Source organism: Ipomoea nil, unplaced genomic scaffold (genome assembly GCF_001879475.1).
Source record: "Ipomoea nil cultivar Tokyo-kokei standard unplaced genomic scaffold, Asagao_1.1 scaffold1262, whole genome shotgun sequence".
NCBI lineage: Eukaryota > Viridiplantae > Streptophyta > Magnoliopsida > Solanales > Convolvulaceae > Ipomoea > Ipomoea nil.
In genome coordinates, this window is record NW_017617690.1 from 727,536 (window position 1) to 748,409 (window position 20,874).

A 20,874-nucleotide genomic window follows, 5' to 3' on the forward strand; every position below is an offset into this window, starting at 1 on the left:
TTAAAGCACTGGCATCGGATTCCCGACCTTGAATCACTGATGCATCCACATATGCAGTAGTGGGCACTGGCTTCCATTCTTGATCACAAGTGTGTGTGCGCGCTACAGATGCTTGATCAAATTTGAACTGATCTTTCTCTCTCGTAATCCGATCAAGTCTGGAATCAAGTTCCTTTATTTTGTTGGCGATGTCTCGATGCATAACAATCCTTTTGAAATGGAAACAAGAAGGCAGGAAAGAGCTACAGCTTCCTGCAGTTGGAGCTGCTGCAACCTGGGACGACCTCTCCATCTGTTGTCTGCGACTTCTGGTGCTCCACTCGTCAAGAACATCTTCCACATCATAGCAGAAGGCTTTCATCTCTTCCACCCACAGCTTGACGCTCTCTTCCATGAAGCTTCTCCTCTCTGCATCGACCAACACTGCCTTGATTTTCTTGAGCTTTGATGAGAGGTGTTTGATCTCCTTCTCCACACCCAACGTTGCTCTTAGCTCCTGGATTTGGTCCTTGATGATGATGGACAGCTGATCCACAACAATGGAGATGATAGCGTCGGCCATGGTTAGTTCACTCTGTACTCGATCTGTAGCAGTGGAGACTGAATGACTTTTAGATTGGTTTGGGTTTGGTTGTGTCTGTGTGTTGCTAACTTGCTACCATATATCATTCCTATGCTTACATCATTACATTTCGTACAAGATGTAATTTAAAGTAAAAAAGAAAATGTAATTTATTTAATGTGTAATATATACTGTTGTTGTAATTTCGTACATGACTTTTATAATATAAAGTAAAAAAGAAAATGTAATTTATTTAATGTTGTTGTTTATGCATGTTGTAGTAGTGTCCCATTTCCCATGTGGACGTACACTTTACAGCTATATACACATTATGGTGGACCTCTTTCATTGATGATTGATTGGTAAATGGTAATGGTAGGTATAAGCTATTACTTCTCTTATATCTCTGCATGCATCATCCAACAACTCTATGGTTGTACACTTGTACCCTCTCCGGAAGAAATCAGAGTTTTTTTTTTTTTTTTTTTGGAAAAAAAGAAATCAGAGGTATTAAAGAGTATTTTTTTATATGATTAAATTGAGTATTTTTAACTTGTGATAAAAGTAATATCCCATATTCCCATAGTAAAAATGAGTATCAATGTAGATAGTTATTTTTAAATTGTTTCTCTTATAAATTGTTATTACAAAAAAAAAAAAAAATCATGAATTCCTTTTTATGTACATTAATTTAATAATAATATAATAATAAAACAAAATGCACATAATTATAAGGGTAAAAAATATTTTGCAATGAGTCAAATTAAGAATAATAATAAGTTGATGGACTATTCCATTTCAAAAATTTATTTTGTTTATACACCGGTAATTGACAATTATTTGCTCAAATTCAAACAAAAATAACATAAGAAAATATAATCGATCAAACTCATTTCATCAATTGCACTATATAATGTTCATTGTTATAATTTATATAATTGTATATCGATCCAAATATTCTTAAAATATTATAACAAATCCATTCTGTGCAACACTACACGTGTGAAAATACTATTAAATTATACTTTAGCCACTTCACCGCTGTTTTCAAGTTTAAACTCAATAATGCTTTACAGAAAGTTTTAATGAATTGAAAATGTAGTATATTTTTTTCATGTTGTAATTAAGTCTCCCTCATAGGTCATTGTCTTGTGGACACCTTACACCTAATCAGGCATTGATGTCTTCTCTTTGGTAGTTGGAGAATCCTCTTGGGTTCATAATTTTCACATGTGCACAAAATTGTTGAACTGTAGGGCGATATCTAGAGTATCAACCCGACAAAGATTAAATTTACTCCAACACTCCTATGATTTATAATCTAAATCTAATCTAATCTAATCTAAATAAAAATATAATAAAAGCCAATAAAGTTGACAAATAATACTGTGGACCTGGATTCACATTGCAAGGTGGACTTGGGTCCAAAACAGCATCGTTTTGCTTCAAAACGATACCGTCTGAATTTTTTTAAACAAAAAAATTGCTTCCATGTCGTTAACTTGACATTTGTGTTTAGAATTCATTCCTCTATATTCACAATTTTTGAACTCTATATTCACAATTTTTGAACTCTATTTTCACAATTTTTGAACTCTATTTTCACAATTTTTGAACTCTATATTCACACACACAAAAAATATCGCTAAGGAAACGTTGCCACTAGAAGCACCGTTATTCCAGAAGCGCAAAGCTGAGTCGTTTTGGACTTGGATCCACTTTGCAAGGTGGACCCGGGTCCATAGTATAACAATTGAATAAAGTTAGACCCCTAACGGGAACTAAAGAATGTTGGTGTAATTGTTTGTTGAAATAATGGTTCATAGTATTTTGAGACCATCTCATGAATACAAAAGTAATGCTTATGATGAAAAGTGTAATACTAATTAGGATTAAATTGATTGTTAGTTATGAGGCAAAATGTAACACAAGAAAAATGTAATATTTTAAAGAAAATATGTAATACTTTTAAATCAAAATGTAATATTTAAGTGTTAGATAATTAATAATAAGAAAAAAAATATAATACTGATAAGGAATAAATTAATTGATTATTACTTATGAGACAAAATGTAATACTAATCATGATAAATTGATTGTTACTTATAAAGAAAAATGTACTTATAATATATATATATATATATATATATATATATATATATATATATATATACACGCAACACTTATAAAGAATATGACCAGTTGTTTATTTTTTAATACATTCAACATTTATTTTTTATGTACTGAAAATTTATTTTTGTCTTCACTATATATCTTGTGGACACTGTACAGCTAACTTCACATTGATTACTTATCTTTGGTAGTTGGGGAATTTATGTGGACTTTGCTTCCCAATTTTATTGGTTCTCTTCTTCATTTATTTTGAAACTTTGTTCAAATGAATTAACGGGTCGATTTATCAAAATTTTTAGTATATACAATTATATTGCTTGTTAGTTATGAAGCAAAGTGTAGCAATTATATTGCTTATTAGTTTAGGGTCTATTTTTGAAAATTCGAAAAAAAGATTTCTAGAAGTTATTTTTTGAATTTTATAATGTTTGTATATCCAAAGAAAATAAAATCAAAGGAAAATATGTATTCATGTTAACGGAAAAATGTTTAATTTAGCGAAAAATATCTTTTTTAAATTTTTAGTTGGAAGACTTTTTCATATTCTTTATTTTTTTAGTCCCTCTCTTCTCTCGCTTCTCATTACAAGCTAGTTTCCGAATTATTATTATAATTGCAAATTATAATTTTATCCTTGTATTTGCAATGCATTGGTGACATATTTGATTTTAATTGTTTTCATTGATGATGGATCAAAATCACCACTTTATGAAAAAAAGTGAATTAACTAATAATGCTTACGTTAATAATTAGGAACTGAAATTACTATTATTTTTCATAGATTTGTCTTATTACAAACACTATTTTTTTTTCTCCCAATTTTACTCTTACTGAGATAGATCGATAAGGTTGGTGTCGCTGTGTTGGTACCATATATCATTCATAAGCCTACATGAGTACATGATAAAGGTTTGCGCGTAGGTGTATAAATTTTGATTGGTGAAAAATAGGTCTAATTATTTTATGAATTTTACTCTCTATTTTTAGTCTCTAACTTTTATTCTTTAATGTAATAATTTATGATTAGTTATCCTCATTATGTGGATACCAATCCTCACCAAAAAAAATTATGTGGGTACCAATGAAAAAGTCAACATTAAAATTGTCTGAAAGAGAATAAAAGTTGGGGGTAGAATTTGAAAAAAAAAATGAATGGAATTTTCCTTATTTTATAAGTGGCCAGTTTTTTAATTCAATATTTTAATTTAGGTTTTCAATAATATATTAAATTTTATTTTTAGTAATTGGATGATGCCTACAGTTGACACATTGTGTAATTGCAATTAACCGTTTTTGTACATGTAAACAAATTAACACTTTGGTAAAATTTTTTTTTTTTTAGAATAAATAATTAATTCATTAGATCAGAAAGTAGACAATCAATAAGATAATGAGGAGGGTCATCAAACCACTCCCCGCAACCTGACACAGAAACGGCTTCCTGAGCAACAGTGTGGACAGCACGATTCTCAGATCGCTTAGCAAAACAGAAGTCCACTCCATGAATGGATGAAGCAACTTCTTTAACATCATAATAATGTAACCAAAAGCTGAAGAAAAAGATACTGAACGTAAAGCATAAAAAACTAATTGAGAGTCTGTCTCAAGATCAACATCACCCAAACCCGTTTCCTTTAGCCATGAAAGGGCTTCACGAACACAAACCGCTTCCGCCTCTTTGACCGTGTAATTGCCCATCATACATACACCCTTAGCTGCCAAAAATCTTCCACCATCGTCTCTTAAGACCCAACCCAATCCCATAACGTTATTGCGTTGGTCCAAGGAGACGTCCGTGTTGAGCTTCAAACGGTCAAGACTCGGTGTCGTCCACCTTGCTGGACATTGATGAGAACCAACAGCTAACACTGGAAGTTCACAAGCTGCCTTCCAATTTGCTCGAAATTCAAAGCTCTAGTGGCCACCTGATCACTGGCAAAAGGGATGGCATTCCATACTTTCTCGTTCCTGCTTCCCAATAAACCTCAGCACACCATTGCAAAATTAGACTTGAGCTCCATACTTAGCATAGATAGGTGTGACACCCCGTAAATTTATCCTTTAAAATCTGAATTAATGGTTTAATTAATTCTTATTTACCGCACCATTCATTGGATAGATTCCATTAAATATAGCTAAGGGAATCAAATTTGATCCAAATCCCTTAATTAATTAATATGGTCAATGGGTTGGACCTTGATTTATCAATTTTGGACCTAATACCTTTTATCTAAAATAAAGTCTGTTAGCCTTCTAAAATAAAATAAAGGGGCCCACTTGTAACCAAATCAGTTGTATACCGTGAGACCCAAGTTATAACCTAAAATCCCTACTCCTACACTTACAGAAAACGAAAAATAACTCAGCGCTACATCTCATCTCCCTCTTGCTCGAAAATCCCCTCCCCAAAACCTATCCAAAGAGTTCTTCATCTTTTCCACCATTGAAGGCTACCAAGATCGGACCTTTTACCTATCACCAAGCTTAGGAAAGGTAAGTAATAGAAGTTTATGGTTCTATGTTATGGTGTTATAGATTCTATCTAAGTTTTCCCTACTGTTGGGTGGGTTTTTGCTGGTTTAATGAAGATCACCTGGAAGAGGACCTCCAAGAAAGATGTGAGAGGTTTGAATAGGCTAAAAAGGTAACTCATGTCTTACAAAACCTATTTACTTTGCTATATTATGATTTATTGGTATCCTTGAATGATTGAATGCATTATCTTGTGATTATGCCTTGATAGAGCTTGTATTTAGGGTTTGTTAATACTATTCTTTGAGTTATTCCATGTATTCAAGTCCCTATTACTGTTGATGTGAGTTTTGATGTGTTTGGACTTAAAATTGTGTTTTTTTTCATAATTCCCGAAGCGGGAAGTTCTTCACGGGTACGGTACCAGCGGGTGGTTCACCACTCGCCAAGCTACCCACTGGTACGGGTAGTAGAACCGACGGGGGGTCCACGAGTGGTTGACCACCCGTGGTACCGCCCGCTGGAACTTGTTAATCCGGCGGGGGGGAGGGGGGAGGCGGCGGGTGGTCGTCCACCCGCCATACCACCCGCTAGTACGTGGCATGCGGTGATTTGTTGGCCTCCGTTGGTCCATCACCGTGTACGTGAATGTCTTCTTTGATATCCCGTAAGTCTAGAACGATGTCCTAAGTACCGTATTAGGATTTGCGAGTCTTGAATTATGCATGTGGTCCAACTTTGTAATTCGTTGGATTCAAGTAAAGTCTATGATGTTCCTTATGAATCTTATGAATATCTTGATGTCACTTATCGTCGTGAGCTGGTACATATGTGTACTTTTCTTTGATTATCTTTTGAATATGCTATTGTTGAGTCTTGAAGATTATATTGATGTCTATGTGTGATGAACGAAATGAGATTGGCTGTAACAAGCTGCGTGCTCAAAATGATTGGCGGTATATTACACTGCGTGCGCTTATGATATGGCGCTGCGTGTGCTATTATGATTATGTTTATGAAAAGCTGGCAAAAAAGTAGGCGAGGAGCATGGCTCTGGAGGGACCGAGGGATAAGGTTGGATTGGTGTATAGGGTGGTCTCGGAGGTAAAGGTTGGAACTGTTATAATGATGGATTGGTGTAAGGTTGGAATGTGGAATAAGGTTGGAACTTGGAACGTGTAACTTGGTTACGGTTTGTTATTTTTGTATTATATCGTTGTCTTATCGTGTCAATTCTATTGGTAGGTCATGAGTTTGATTGGGTTGATGAGTGTATCCTCCAATGAATCAATGTTCTGATTTTAAAGCTATAGTTGTTAAGATTATACTTATGTATTCCCAAGTCTCAACTGATTTTCTTACATTATATATATATAATTTCGGATACTAAAACTACATATTTATATTAAAGGTGAAATTATAAATAATTAAGTTTAATAAGTTTAGTTATTTCCTAAGTTAGATATGGTTAGTAATGTGCATAACACAAAGAGAACAATAAATTAAAAAAAAAAACAAACAAACAAAAAAAAACCATCAGATACTCAATACTTAAAATACAGCCCACAATATATTTTTAAAAAAAAATGAATCGAACAAATAATCCATACTCTAAAAACAAAAGATATAAGAACATTGGTTTTTTTATAAGAATTAAATTACAGGAAATCAAGTTTAGGTCAATAAAAGCAAAAAATACTAAATGGTACTTTCAAGCATGCACATACATGGATATTTTAATCTACTGGCCTTCAATTGTTTCTCAGAATCAGTATATGTGTCTTCATCAGATGAAGAGGACCTCGCTTTCCACCACATTCTTCTGAATCTTGCCTTCGACATTTTTTTCTCTCTATAACTTGTTTTAAAGCTGAATCTTTTTTTTTTTTCTTTTTTTTTGCGTTGGTCTTCTAAACTGCAACACTTTCGCTTCTCTCATAATTATGTTCACAACACTATGTTCATAATTATAGAACTATATGTTCATAATTTTTTTGAACTATATATTCATAATTATGAACAATTTTAGAACTGTGTCTAGCTTGCAAGGTGGACACAGTTCCACAGCATAATTTGCCGAGTCAATAGTACTCAAAAAAAGCATTTTCACTTCTCAATATTTGCCACATTGATGGTCAAACAATTATGTTTGTAAGAGGAGCATCCTCTTATATAGAGGAGCTTAAGAGTTCCTCTTTCGAAACATTTTCAATGGGAGATCAAAATGATCCAACATCATTTACAAAGGGAGTACGTTGCTCCATTTTGTCTTCTTCTTATTATTTTTAATTTTAATTTTATTTTGTATATCGTTTTGTTTGGATTATTATTATTCATGGTTGCAGTAGGCGCTAGGCGCTAGTCGGGCGCCCGGACAGCGCCTAGCACCTAGGTGGTCTAGGCGGGCGCCAAAAAAACAGTGGTAGACTTACAGTTTGACAATTTTAATGAGGTTGTTTTCAATATTTAATCAAATAACACATCCAAATAAATGAATTAATGATAATTCATAACATCAAAACAATGGTTTTCAAAAAAAAAACATTAAAACAATATTAAAAATTAAAAATAGTCAAATATGAAACACTCAAATACTTCAATCATTCAAAGATTCAAAGCATCAAACTAGTCTACGAGTGTATATATGTCATATTATATATATGTATGCGCGCGCGCACACACACATATATATAATACAAAAAATAGGTCGAGCCAATCAGGTTAACTCGACCGAAATGGACGAGTTAACTCGACTAACTTAGATGCTAGGCGGCCAAATTGGCCGAGTTAGGCGCTAGGCGGACGCCTAGGCGGCCGGTAACCTAGGCGGGCGCCTAGGAGAGAAATCGCCACGGTCTAGAGGCGCCTAGCGCCTAGGCGGGGCCTAAGCGGGCGCCTAGACCGATTTTTACAACCCTGTTATTATTATTATTATTATTATTATTATTATTATTATTATTATTATTATTATTATTATTATTATTATTATTATTATTATTATTATTATTATTATTATTAATTATTGTTGTTGTTGTTGTTGTTGTTGTTGTTATTATTATTATTGTTATGTTATTGCTGTCTCCACGTGACGCTTGACGTCGAGAGGTTTCGGATTCCAAGGGCGCTGGTGCGCAGATTCTGGATTGTGAAGCTCCTAAGTGACTGCGTGCTGACGGAGTATCTCCAGCGCCTGTGGTTTATGCATGGCAAGGACAGAGCCAAAAATTTGGTTGAGGGCCGGGGGGGGGCAAAAAAATACAGACGGATTTAGAAAATTTTTCCAATAAAGATGAAACATTAAAACACCTAAGAAATATAGGATTTGAACCCTAGTCCATTAATATTACCAAACATGTGCCCTACCAACCAATCTAACTCATTTTTTATTAACATTTAGTAGTTTTTTTATACTAATACTAAAACTCGTACTATATATACATATATACATACAAAGACTATATATGGGGTGGGGGTGGGGTGGGGTTAGGGGGGCAGCTGCCCCCCTTTGGTTCTGTCCCTGGTCTATCGCATTTGAAAGCAGGGTGAACGGAGGCTGCATGGAGAGCGCCGGCGCCGCTACGTTCTTAACATTATATATGCTCTATCAAATATTATTAAATGAATTCATTTATCATTTGTGCAACACAAGTTTTATTGTTCTCATATAGGACATTAAGGATAATTCATAACATAACCGATTTGAGACTTAGGGGATAAATAATACATACGGTAGACAAATTGTAGCCATAGAAAATAAGTGATCAGATCAATGATTAAAAATCAACATTCTAAATCCATACATCTAATTAGCAATCTAAATCACTCATACATATCAATTGAGGGGCAAATCTAACTAAGCAAAATTTTAAACTTTCGTCGAAATAGGTAAGACAACGACAAATAGGAGTTTTTATATATTAAATAATAAATTATTTTTACTATTATTAAATATAAGAAAATCTGATTGTTTTGTTAACACATGGAGCAAAGGACACTAAAATGGGGTGTTGTGTTGTACTCTGGGTGACGGTGTGTGCTCATGTATAACATCGTGTGCACACTTATATATTGCTCTATATTGCACAAGCACATGATCATTAGATGCAAACCACAATTCACTTGCATATGTACTGTATTGCACACACGCCAAGTTTACAATGCACACACAGATCACATAAATAAAAAGTACACACTAAGACATGATGAGGTACATACATACGACGAAAATACAAATGTACACCTACAGAGACCATAATGCACACCAGTACATTGTCTGCGAAAACTACATATATGTCAATCACAAATATAAAAAAAAAAAAAACATATATGTCAATCACAAATATAAAAAAAAAAAATATTGTACTTAAACTATAGACGGTTAAAAACATAAAAATGAACTTGAGTCCATGGTTAAATAAAATAATGTAGAAAAAATTCAAAGCAAAAAAACAAAAAAAAAAAAAACCACACAAAGAAAGAGAGTACATAAGTAATAAAGTCCAATTTTATCAAAATCAAGCATAACATCATCATCATCATAAAATAATAACAAGATTTAAAATAAAATAAATTCATTCTCCAAAATCACAGGAATATTAAAAAGATTAAAACTAACATATATTTACCATACCACCCCTGCCTAAACCTACATGCCGAAATTAAAAATAAATAAATAAATAAATAATCACAGCCTTACACATCCCTAAGTTACAATTTACTATCCACTAAAATGATACCAGATCCATGCAGAGTAGAAGTGAGACAAATCAGTGAACTGAACTGCATAACTGATGAAGAAATCATATGTTTATGAATCTGTACATAAAGAAGAAAAATAGCAAATTGATTCAATAGATACAAGAAATCCCAATACAGGAAGCTACTCAAACAATCATACAGTGGAACTTTGCATCATGGCAGCAGCACCGCCGGTGCCTAATACGGGGTGAAAACCTCCTCCATTGATCGGGGGGATCTGATCTGTGTTCCATAGCAGTGGTCTTTGCTGGCTTTCTTCCGCTTTTTCCAAAGTGTTGTCATGAGTTGCTTTCTAATACGCCTTTTAGAAGATTGGATCTTTCCGTTGATGCGCTCTGCCTGACTCGTGTTTGAGGCGTTTCTATCTGAGGCGGAGGATCGGGGGAAAAACAAACCACGATTACTGTCAAGTTGTCACAAGTGTTGCGTTTGAGAGCTTCCCTAACTAGCTCTCTTGAACACCTCTCGGGGTCGTTGTGCATCATCAATTCCTTCCTGGCCATTGTCACAGCACACTGGCTACTCATCACATCCCAAAGACCATCGCACCCCATGATTAGGAACTCATCGTCATCCGTCAATATAATCTCTTGCAACTCCGGCTCTGCACTCAAGGGGCAGGCAGAGCCCTTTGGAGTCTTCATATGCCAGTCTCCCAATGCCCGCGCTACAGATAGTTGGCCGTTTAAGTATCCATTATAGATGACACCTCCGAGTTTTTCAATCCTGTGTCTCTCAGACTTGCTATCTGGTTTATGGTCCTTGGATAGCTCAATGGCTCTCCCTCGTTTCCCCAAAACAGCACGACAATCCCCAGCATTCGCAATTACCAATTTTCTGTAACCAGTAGTATAATATTATCATTGTTCCTTTCCTTTTGACAAAGTATAGAATAATGAAAACGTAAAGACTAACTAACCGTTCACATAAGAGAGCAGTCAGTGCTGTTGTGCCAGAGGATGTATCAACAGAGCTATCATCAACAAAGGCATAATCAGCTTTCAGAAAAGCGTTCTTCATTGCCTTTTCCAGGCAGATAGGAAAACAAGAGTCCTCTATTATAAACTTGAGAATATTATTCCTAACAAACGATGCAGCATCCGTTCCACCATGGCCATCAAAAACCTTCCAATAAAAGAATAAAACCAATTTCTCATTAACCTTCGGCAGACACTAAAAAAGTATTATATCTCAGATAGCACCATTTTACTCTACAGAGAAGTAAAGCTCTAGAAGAAGTATTATGCAAATCATATTTACTGATTAACTGTTCCATTGAGATTGAGCAAGGAGAGAAGAGCGACACATTAAACTACACCAACACTAAAAGTTATTAGAAGCATCTATCTATCTAAGATACACACCCCATAGAAAGGTCCTGGAGAAGCGAAACTGGCAGATTCTCCCAAATACTCGATCACCTACATTATCTATTCCAATGTGTTCATCCTCCATGTACTGCTTCGGTCCCATCTCAGCACAGCTTCCAGATCTAAATACAGGTAGAAAGCTCGGCTTTCCTTCTATCTCCTTGATGTCAACACCGAAATCCTTGAAAAGGATAAGAATTGAAAATTTTAGGCACTTGGTTTCTCAGAGTCTATTGACCATCATAAGGGTAAAGGAAAAAAGAGAGAAAACAGAAGAACAATCCAGACTATAAATGCTAATTCTCACAATCAATAACAGGAAAAGCAAACTCATTAAGATTTTCCTCATAATTCCAGAATTTGGAAGATTTCTCTCAAGTGAATGCCAGCTTGTGATTTACTCCCTCTATTTTTTTTAAGTTGCTGCCATATATATTTATATAAATAAAATAAAAACGATGTTAGAAGCTAGATGATACAAAAGCTACACACAGCAATTAAGTTTGGTAAAAGATGAGATGAGAATATATGTTGTGTAATGCAACAGCTTAGAATATTGTGTGTGTAATCTACACACGTACTTCAATTGAGTGATGGTTTGGATGTCATTTGAAAAAGAAGAATAATATTATTCTATAAAACCATTTAAAATGTTAATAAACAGAGGATGAAAAAATATGGCAAACTTGCAATAAATTATTTCAAATGCTACGGTAAACCTATTCTGATCTTCTCTGTGTTAGCTCCTACAGTATTGCAAATATAAAACAAATTTGACCATTATTTCTCTGTTTTGCAGGGCCTCAACAAGGAGTTTGCGCATATTCAAATGGTGGTTTTACCTGACTTCCTCGCACAGTAAATATATAATTGTTTTAAAAATATATATATAAATATATAATTATACAATAAACAAGATTCATGAATGCAGAGCAGAAGTGAGAGAAATGAGTGAAGTGCATAAACTTAATGATGAAGAAATGAATGTGTACAGGAAACAATATAATGATTCATACAGTGGAAGTTTGCATCATATCTGGGCATGAAGTAGCAGTGTGCCGGCGTCTCCATTAATGTGTGTGTTTAGTGGCAGTGGTCTTTGCCGCCACCTCAAACAAAGATGGAGTGAGTTGTATGTAATACAGCTTTTAGAAGATTGGATTGGATTCTTCAATTCAATGGTAATTCACACCTCCCCTTCCCTTGCTGTTACTTAATTACTTCAACTTCCCCATCTATCTATCCCCTTGGAGTTACTCACTCAAACACTTCAACTACGTACAAACAAAGCTGCAGATGAGTTATTACCTTCAACATACCTTCAGCCCGAGGCAGGCATGCAACATCCCCACCCTAAACAATAATCTGATCCTCAACTTTACTGATTTTCCAATTTGCCAATCTTCAAATCAGGTTGCCTTGTCGAATTTTCAAGTCCTTCAAAGAGTAAATTGAATCAGGCAACACTTCTACTTTGCACCCTCTTAAATCAATCAATCTTAACTTATGCAAATTTCCAATCCCTTCAGGAAGTCTAGAAAGACACTGACATAGTTTAAGATCTAGAATTTTCAAGTTATCCAAACAGCAAATTGAATCAGGTAACTCCTCAACTTTGCTTTTACTTAAATCAATCATCCATAGGTGACGCAAATTTCCAATCTCATCAGGAAGTCTAGAAATACACTCACATCCTTCAAGGTCTAGAATTTCCAAGTTATCCAGAGAGCAAATTGAATCAGGTAACTCCCCAACTTTGCTCAGACTTAAAGCAATCTTGATTAGGTGACGCAAATTTCCAATCCCTTTAGGAAGTCTAGAAAGACACTCACATCCTCCAAGGTCTAGAATTTCCAAGTTATCCAAAGAGCAAATTGAATCAGGTAACTCCTCAACTTTGGTCCCACCTAAATTAATCTCGCTTAGGTGACGCAAATTTCCAATCTCTTCAGGAAGTCTAGAAAGACACTCACATCCTTCAAGGTTTAGAATTTTCAAGTTATCCAAAGAGCAAATTGAATCAGGTAACTCCTGAAATTTGGTCAAACTTAAATCAATCATGCTTAGGTGATGCAAATTTCCAATCCCTTCAGGAAGTCTAGAAAGACACTCACATTTTCTAAGGTCTAGAATTTTCAAGTTATCCAAAGAGCAAATTGAATCAGGTAACTCCTCTATTGTGCTCCATCTTAAATCAATCAACTTTAGGTGATGCAAATTTCCAATCTTTCTAGGTAGTTTAGAAAGAACGCGACAACTGTTAAGATGTAGTGTTTGCAAGTTATCCAAAGAGCAAATTGAATCAGGTAACTCCTCTATTTTGCTCCATCTTAAATCAATCTTTCTTAGGTGACACAAATTTCCAATCCCTTCAGGAAGTCTAGAAAGACACTGACATGATTTAAGATCTAGAATTTCCAAGTTATCCAAAGAGCAAATTGAATCAGGTAACTCCTCTATGTTGCTCCAACTCAAATCAATGTATCTCAGTTGAAGCAAATCTCCAATCTCTTTTGGGAGTTTCTGCAACTTACAGCCCCACAATCTCAATACTCTTACACATTTTAGACCATTGAACATTTTTGGAGTAAGTTGTTCTGGAGAAAGGTCTTCAGCAAAAAAACTGCGAAGTTTTCCAAAGGCATCACAAATGGAATCAAGATCCATAGGCCTTCCAATTTTCTGCCATGATAGGTGCCGTAAATTTTCAATCTTCACCTTATCCTCTTGCCGATCAACACTGTAGCATTCATTTTTGGTAAGAAACTCTGCAAAATCATGCACTATGTCATGCATTTTGCATGATATAATGATGTTCGAATCCATGTCATCTTTCTCAAAATCTTGGAACAAAGAACGCATTGTTAAATTCCCAAAAACCTCCCGGCCTTTTTGTTCCATCTGATTATGATCATTGCTGCCATTTGTTGTTGTGAGATAACCTTGTGCCATCCAAATTCCGATGAGCTCATCTACATATAATCTATAATCCTTGGGAAAGACAGCACAATATGAGAAACATCTCTTCATCTGTGGGGTTAAATCATCATAGCTTAGATGCAAATGAGGAAAGAGATCTGTTTCCACTTTCACCATCGTCGTCCAAACTTTATCATCCAGGTTGGATAAAACATATTGCCATTCCTCCTCAGTATCTTTGCATTGTAGCAGGCTTCCCATGACCTTAACAGCAAGTGGCAGTCCTTTGCACTTTTGAGCAATTTGCTTACCAATTTCTTTCAGTTTCTGCTCCCTGCTGTTGCTGCTGTTTCCCCCGGAAAATGCTATCCTGCTAAGCAACGACCAAGCATCTGTGTCGGATATTAGGTCCACTGGATGCTCATACACACTTCCCATCATTCTTGCAACGTTCGTTTTTCTTGTGGTCACCAAGATTCTACTCCCAGAACAGTTGTTACCAAGATCCTTGAGACAGTTGTTAAATGGCTCCCACTTTGCATAATCCTCTGTCCACACATCATCCAACACAAGTAGGAACCTATAAGAAAAAAAAATATATATATATAAACATTATCAATATATATAAACAATGCACTCAGATAGCTATATATACTAGCTAGAGCTAGATTATTTAACTCCACCGTGCCATTCATCAATTCATACTATACTATACATGAAAGAGTAACAAACTACTCCTAAAATATTGCCAATAACCAGGATCGGAGCCAACAAACATAAACATTTTAAAAAAAAGTATAGTAATTCAAACAAATAAAATTCAACTGTACTAATTAAAATCTTGCTTGCTAAAAAAAAATAAAAAATATATATATATATACTGATCATAACTGAAAAATTAAATACTCCAGCGCAGCAGCAAAATATAATAATATAATAATACACTGTAACATATATTATTCTAACAGATGGATCGAACCTAACCTTTTATGAGACAAAGTGGTTTGGATTTTGTCCAGTAACACTTGCAATTGAGACAGATCTGTGGAGCTTTTAGTGGTTGACTCAACAATGGCTTTCGCAATCTTGATCTCGTCAAAAGGTTGTGAAACACAAACCCACACCCTTTGAGGAAAATGAGCCTTTATCTGTTGATCGTTATAGACTAGTTGAGCAAGGGTAGTTTTCCCTATCCCTCCCGCGCCCACTATGGAAATGACGAGAGGGCCAGGGGGACCTTGAAGCAACTTGCTTATTAAAGCACTGGCATCGGATTCCCGACCTTGAATCACTGATGCATCCACATATGCAGTAGTGGGCACTGGCTTCCATTCTTGATCACAAGTGTGTGTGCGCGCTATAGATGCTTGATCAAATTTGAACTGATCTTTCTCTCTCGTAATCCGATCAAGTCTGGAATCAAGATCCTTTATTTTGTTGGCGATGTCTCGATGCATAACAATCCTTTTGAAATGGAAACAAGAAGGCAGGAAAGAGCTACAGCTTCCTGCAGTTGGAGCTGCTGCAACCTGGGACGACCTCTCCATCTGTTGTCTGCGACTTCTGGTGCTCCACTCGTCAAGAACATCTTCCACATCATAGCAGAAGGCTTTCATCTCTTCCACCCACAGCTTGACGCTCTCTTCCTTGAAGCTTCTCCTCTCTGCATCGACCAACACCGCCCTGATTTTGTTGAGCTTTGATGAGAGGTTTTTGATCTCCTTCTCCACACCCAACGCTGCTCTTAGCTCCTGGGCTTGTTCCTTGATGATGATGGACAGCTGATCCACAACAATGGAGATGATAGCGTCGGCCATGATTCACTCTGTAGCAGTGGAGACTGAATGACTTTTAGAGAGAGAGGAGATGATAAGGTTCTTTGCTTTGCTTGTGTCTGTCTGTTGCTAACATATATCATTCCTATGTGAGTAGATTACGTACATGATAAAGTGTAATATAATATAAAGTAAAAAAGAAAATGTAATTTATTTTAATTTAATAAATTCAATGTATTTGTTTATGCATGTTGTAGTAGTGTCCCATTCCCATTCCCATTATTTCCATAGCGGTCATTGTCTATGTCTTGTGGACGTACACTTTACAGCTAATAGGTTAGAGAGAAAATTGGAGTAGTCATAGTACTTATTATGGACATGGTGGACCTCTTTCATTGATGATTGATTTCTAAGTATTACTTCGCTTCTATATCTGAATGTATAATCCAACAACGAACTCCATGGGTTGTAGCCTTTTTGGAAAAAACCAAAAGTATTAAAGAGTACTTTCGAGTATTTTTAACTTGTGATAAAAGTAATATTCCATAATAAAAATGAGTATCAATGTGGATAGTTATAATTGAAATAAAAATTATGTCCTAACAATTTTTATATTTAAATAAATTAAGTCTTCATAATGCAATATTGATGACTATTGTGAATCAGTAAAAATTAATTTATTTTTTGTTAAAAGTGACATATCGATTATAACATGCTTACTGATATTACTGAAGAGTAATTAATTAAAATATTATTATGTAGTAAAGTTATACAATATATATGACTGAGACTTCAATTTTCGTTATATTTAAATTGTTTCTCTTACAAATTGTTATTATGAAAAAATCACAATTTCCTTTTATGTACATTAATTTAATTGTTATAATAATAATAATATAAAACAAAATGCACATAATTATAAGGTTAGAAAATATTTTGCAATGAGTCAAGTTAAGAATAATAATTAGTTCACTATTGGAAATTATGCAATATCCGACCACATGAAAGTGATCTTAAATCAAGTTGAAAGTAAAAAGTGATCGAAAATAGCAATAAAGGTTTTTCCGGATACCAAAAGTGGTCGGAACAAGACTTTCGACTTGATTTAAGATCACTTTCAGGTATCAGAAATTCCATAATTTTCAGTCGTGGTTGTTGGACTATTCCATTTCAAAAAATTATTTTAGAAAACATAATCGATCAAACTCATTTCATCAATTGCAATATAAAATGTTCATTATTATAATTTATATAATTGTATATCGCTCCAAATATTTTTAAAATATTATAAAAAATTCATTATGTGCAACACACATATGAAAATACTAGTAAATTATAAAATTTCAAATATCTCATTGAGACGTTTAATTTAAAACAAGATCAATATTGAGAATATATTAATCGAATTTTAAAATACATAAAAATATACCTTCTATTATAAAATATTATTATTTATATCAAAATTATATTTTATATTAAAATAATTAAAGAAAAAATAAATTTTTAAATTATGAAAGTACAAATTATTTTAGTGTATGAAAAAACATTTGAAAAAGTAGTTATAAATAGAAACTGCATTGTAACAGGGTCAGTAGTATTAAAAAAAAAATGGTGTAAATAAGTTTGAGATTAAAAAAAAAAATATTTGGTATAAAAAATATTGAGAATATCTTCATTGGTGTAAATTTTGTTTTGTTTTGTTTTGTTTTGTTTTTTGTTTTTGTTTTTGTTTTTTTTTTTGTTTTTGTTTTTTTTTTTTTTTTATTTAGAGATGGTCTACATTTAGTACTTATTTATACTAGTTTCCGGACTTTAGAATCGGATTTCAAAACCAAAAATAAAAAAAAAAAATAGGTTCAAGTGTCATTCCGCACCATGAACCATAAGCGATTCTTCATGCCGCACCATGATCTTTCATAAGTGCTGATTCGATCCATAAACTAAAAAAAATTTGTCGCCTAGCCTTTTTTACAGGTTGCCCGATAAACTTGATGATATGGAACTGGTAATATCTGATGTGGCGTTATTAATTTTAATTAAAAATGAGAGATGGAGTCCATGTAAGCATTTTTAATTTAAAAAAAAAAAAAACTGCATCACCACCGTGGCATTCGCCTCTCTCATCCCGCTCCGACGTTCTCTTCCGTCGATAATATCTGATGTGGTTTGTTTGATTAGAGGAAGTCCCACGGTCACATAGTCCCTTCCGGTGTGTCCACTGAGTTATCTGACTCACCCACAACTTTTCCGGTGATAGGAGTCTCTGGTGGCCACTGGTGGGACGTCCGACGTTGTGGGCTAAGGTGCTGCGAGGACACTCACAAATTCTACAAGGATTCAAGCGTCGCTGGCTGGGAAAGAAACGACGACGTCGTACATTCAGTGACAACAATGAAAGTAAGTATTTCAGTATCCCAAGTAATTAAATGGTATTTACTGGTTTTGAATTTGAGCAAAATCTTCTGAACTACTATATTGCATGTCCACCATTGTTGCAGGGAATAAATGATATGATCATGTCTTCAGACTACAAGGATTCTGAGGTGCAAGTGAAGAGCATTCATGCCCAGGATTCTTTACAGGGAAGCATTCTTTTGGTGGTCACCGGAAACTTGATCGGAAAAGATGAAGTGACCAGAAATTTCAGCCGCACTTTCCTTCTTGCCAGACAAGAGAGAGGTTTTTTTGTCTTGAATGATATCTTACTCTGTGTTGATACACACCCATCAACCCATGAATCTGCAACCCTCTCCATCCATAAACCACCAGATTCTCCTCCTTCAGCTAATGATTCAGGTGCTGCGATAATCGTGAAAGTTGACGGTGATAAGAAGCTCTCTGCTCCATATCCATAAACTTGGGTTCATTCGTGTAAAAGGTAAGTTCTTTTTGCTTTCCTTTTCGTACGGACTATTTCTCAATCACCGAATAACTTGCCTGTGAAGACCGGCCGTTACTGTTTTCCCTTTCACAGGCTAACTCGTGTGTGGAGTCGGGCACATAATCTGTTATTAGAATGGGTTCAAATTCTCGGCCAACATTTAATGAAATTCTTGTGGTTGACGACGATTGGGCAAAGTATAGTGTCCTTGGCTTCCCATTGGACGTTGACTATGATTCTTTGAGCGAAGGAGCATGTAGTGACCGACCACCTGATTTTTCTCCGGTTGTGTGGTTGTGGGTGGCTGGAGAGTTCATGATGGTGAAGAAGATAGAGGGCGAGCAAGAAGACTGTGTTGACTGTGGTGATGATAAAAAAAGTTGACTGTGTTGATGAAAATAAAATATTAAAAAAAATCCATGTCAGCAAATTATCACCTGCAACCTATAGTTAACCTGTAAAAAAGGCTAGGCGGCAAAATTTTTTTGATTTGTGGATCGAATCAGCACTTGTGAAAGTTCAGGGTGCGGCATGAAGAATCGCTTATGGTTCATGGTGCGGAATGACACTTTAACCAAAAAAATACAATAATTGTTGCTTTTGCTATTATTGTACGTAGTACAATAATTCTTTGCCATTATTGTTCTTACCATGGTCTCGATCTCTCTCTCACATATATATAGATCCAAAATATCTGCAAATTAATTTCGTAGATTTCATTATGATGCATACCCCACCCAACCCCAACCCCGGGCCAAAAAAAAAAAATCAATTTTTTTTTTAAAATCCATACATTGAGTACTATTCTTCCCAATACATTTTAGTACTATGTATATATAGATATTTTCCATGATTTGGTGCAGATGTAGATGAATTTGTTGAAATATAATATGTTATTGGTCTTAATTATTTTTAACATACTAAGAACAATAAAAAGAAAAATATAATCTAAGAACAATAAAAAATAATATATAATCTGTTATATGAAATGAGAATATAAGATTCCAATATTGTTTGTGCTTAACCGCTCAAGAAATGGTAAATATCATTTTCATTTAGTAAAACTCTACCTTATGGAGGCTTAGAAAAAAACATTGCGAAAAATTTGGTATCGATCCAATCTGCACAGTAAATCAGTAATTGACCCTTCAATTTTTGTTGGATGTAACAAGAGTTTCACCGTCTATTGAATGTGACAACTTACCTAAAGATTTAAGACTGTTTCAACTGACAATGTGTTTCTCAATTAAAAATTTAATTATTAAATATATTAATTTATGAACACTTTACAATTGCAAAATATACCTTCAGCCGATTTGGAGGAGGTCAATTTTATTTTTTGCTTTTAACAAGAAAAACTTATAACCACTACCAGAAAATTTGTATGTATAAGAATTATACTTTATCCACTTCACCGATGCTTTCAAGTTTAAACTCAATAATGCTTTACAAAAAGTTTTAATGAATTCAATATGTACTATATTTTTTTCATGTTGTAATTTAGTCTTCCTTATAAACCATTGTCTTGTCACTCTTGTGGGCACATTACAGCTAATCATGACCAGGGATCGAGTCTCACCAGCGGCAGTGTGGGAGCAACCTCTCAAAGTGAGGGGGGCTCCTTGTGCGCAGTGAGCACCGGTCTAGCCTCTGTGGTTCATGTTCAGTTGAGTCACCATGATTTACATCCTCCCAAATGCTCTGTCGGGCCGGGATGTGGGGGGTCCTTAGGGTTGGGGTTCAGCCTTTTGGAATAATGATTGATATTGAGAATAATAATAATGTGGATAATCATGATTCTAATACTGAAAATGGCAATAATGTGCATATTGATATTAACAATATTGACCAAGTAAAGAATGACAATTTAAGTAATTCACCCAACAATAATGATGATGATGCTTTATATGAAACTGACAATTTAATGTTGGCCAAGATTATTTACAAGAACGGCGTCATAAATATTCAAAAACCAGACGTGGATAACGCAATGTCAAGCGACAA

At 34.7% G+C, this 20,874-nt stretch overlaps 1 protein-coding gene and 1 pseudogene across 1 annotated transcript; both read right to left on the reverse strand.

Moving 5' to 3' along the window:
• Positions 1 to 9,924: 9,924 nt before the first annotated feature.
• The window catches only part of LOC109184474, a 31,310-nt pseudogene continuing 20,360 nt past the window's right edge, over positions 9,925 to 20,874 (reverse strand).
• On the reverse strand, positions 12,700 to 16,131 carry LOC109184437 (putative disease resistance RPP13-like protein 1). The gene is made up of 2 exons (XM_019334439.1): positions 15,199 to 16,131; positions 12,700 to 14,794 (listed from the first exon to the last, which is right to left on the reverse strand). The coding sequence occupies exons 1-2, from the start codon at positions 16,029 to 16,031 to the stop codon at positions 12,700 to 12,702; spliced, it is 2,928 nt and encodes a 975-aa protein (XP_019189984.1). The 5' UTR covers positions 16,032 to 16,131.

Excerpts from the sequence above, each read along its gene's own strand:
- LOC109184437 (XM_019334439.1), bottom strand. The coding sequence starts at position 16,031 with ATGGCCGACGCTATCATCTCCATTGTTGTGGATCAGCTGTCCATCATC. Across the intron at positions 14,795-15,198 it reads ACCACTTTGTCTCATAAAAG|GTTCCTACTTGTGTTGGATG; the intron begins GTTAGGTTCGAT and ends TTTTTCTTATAG.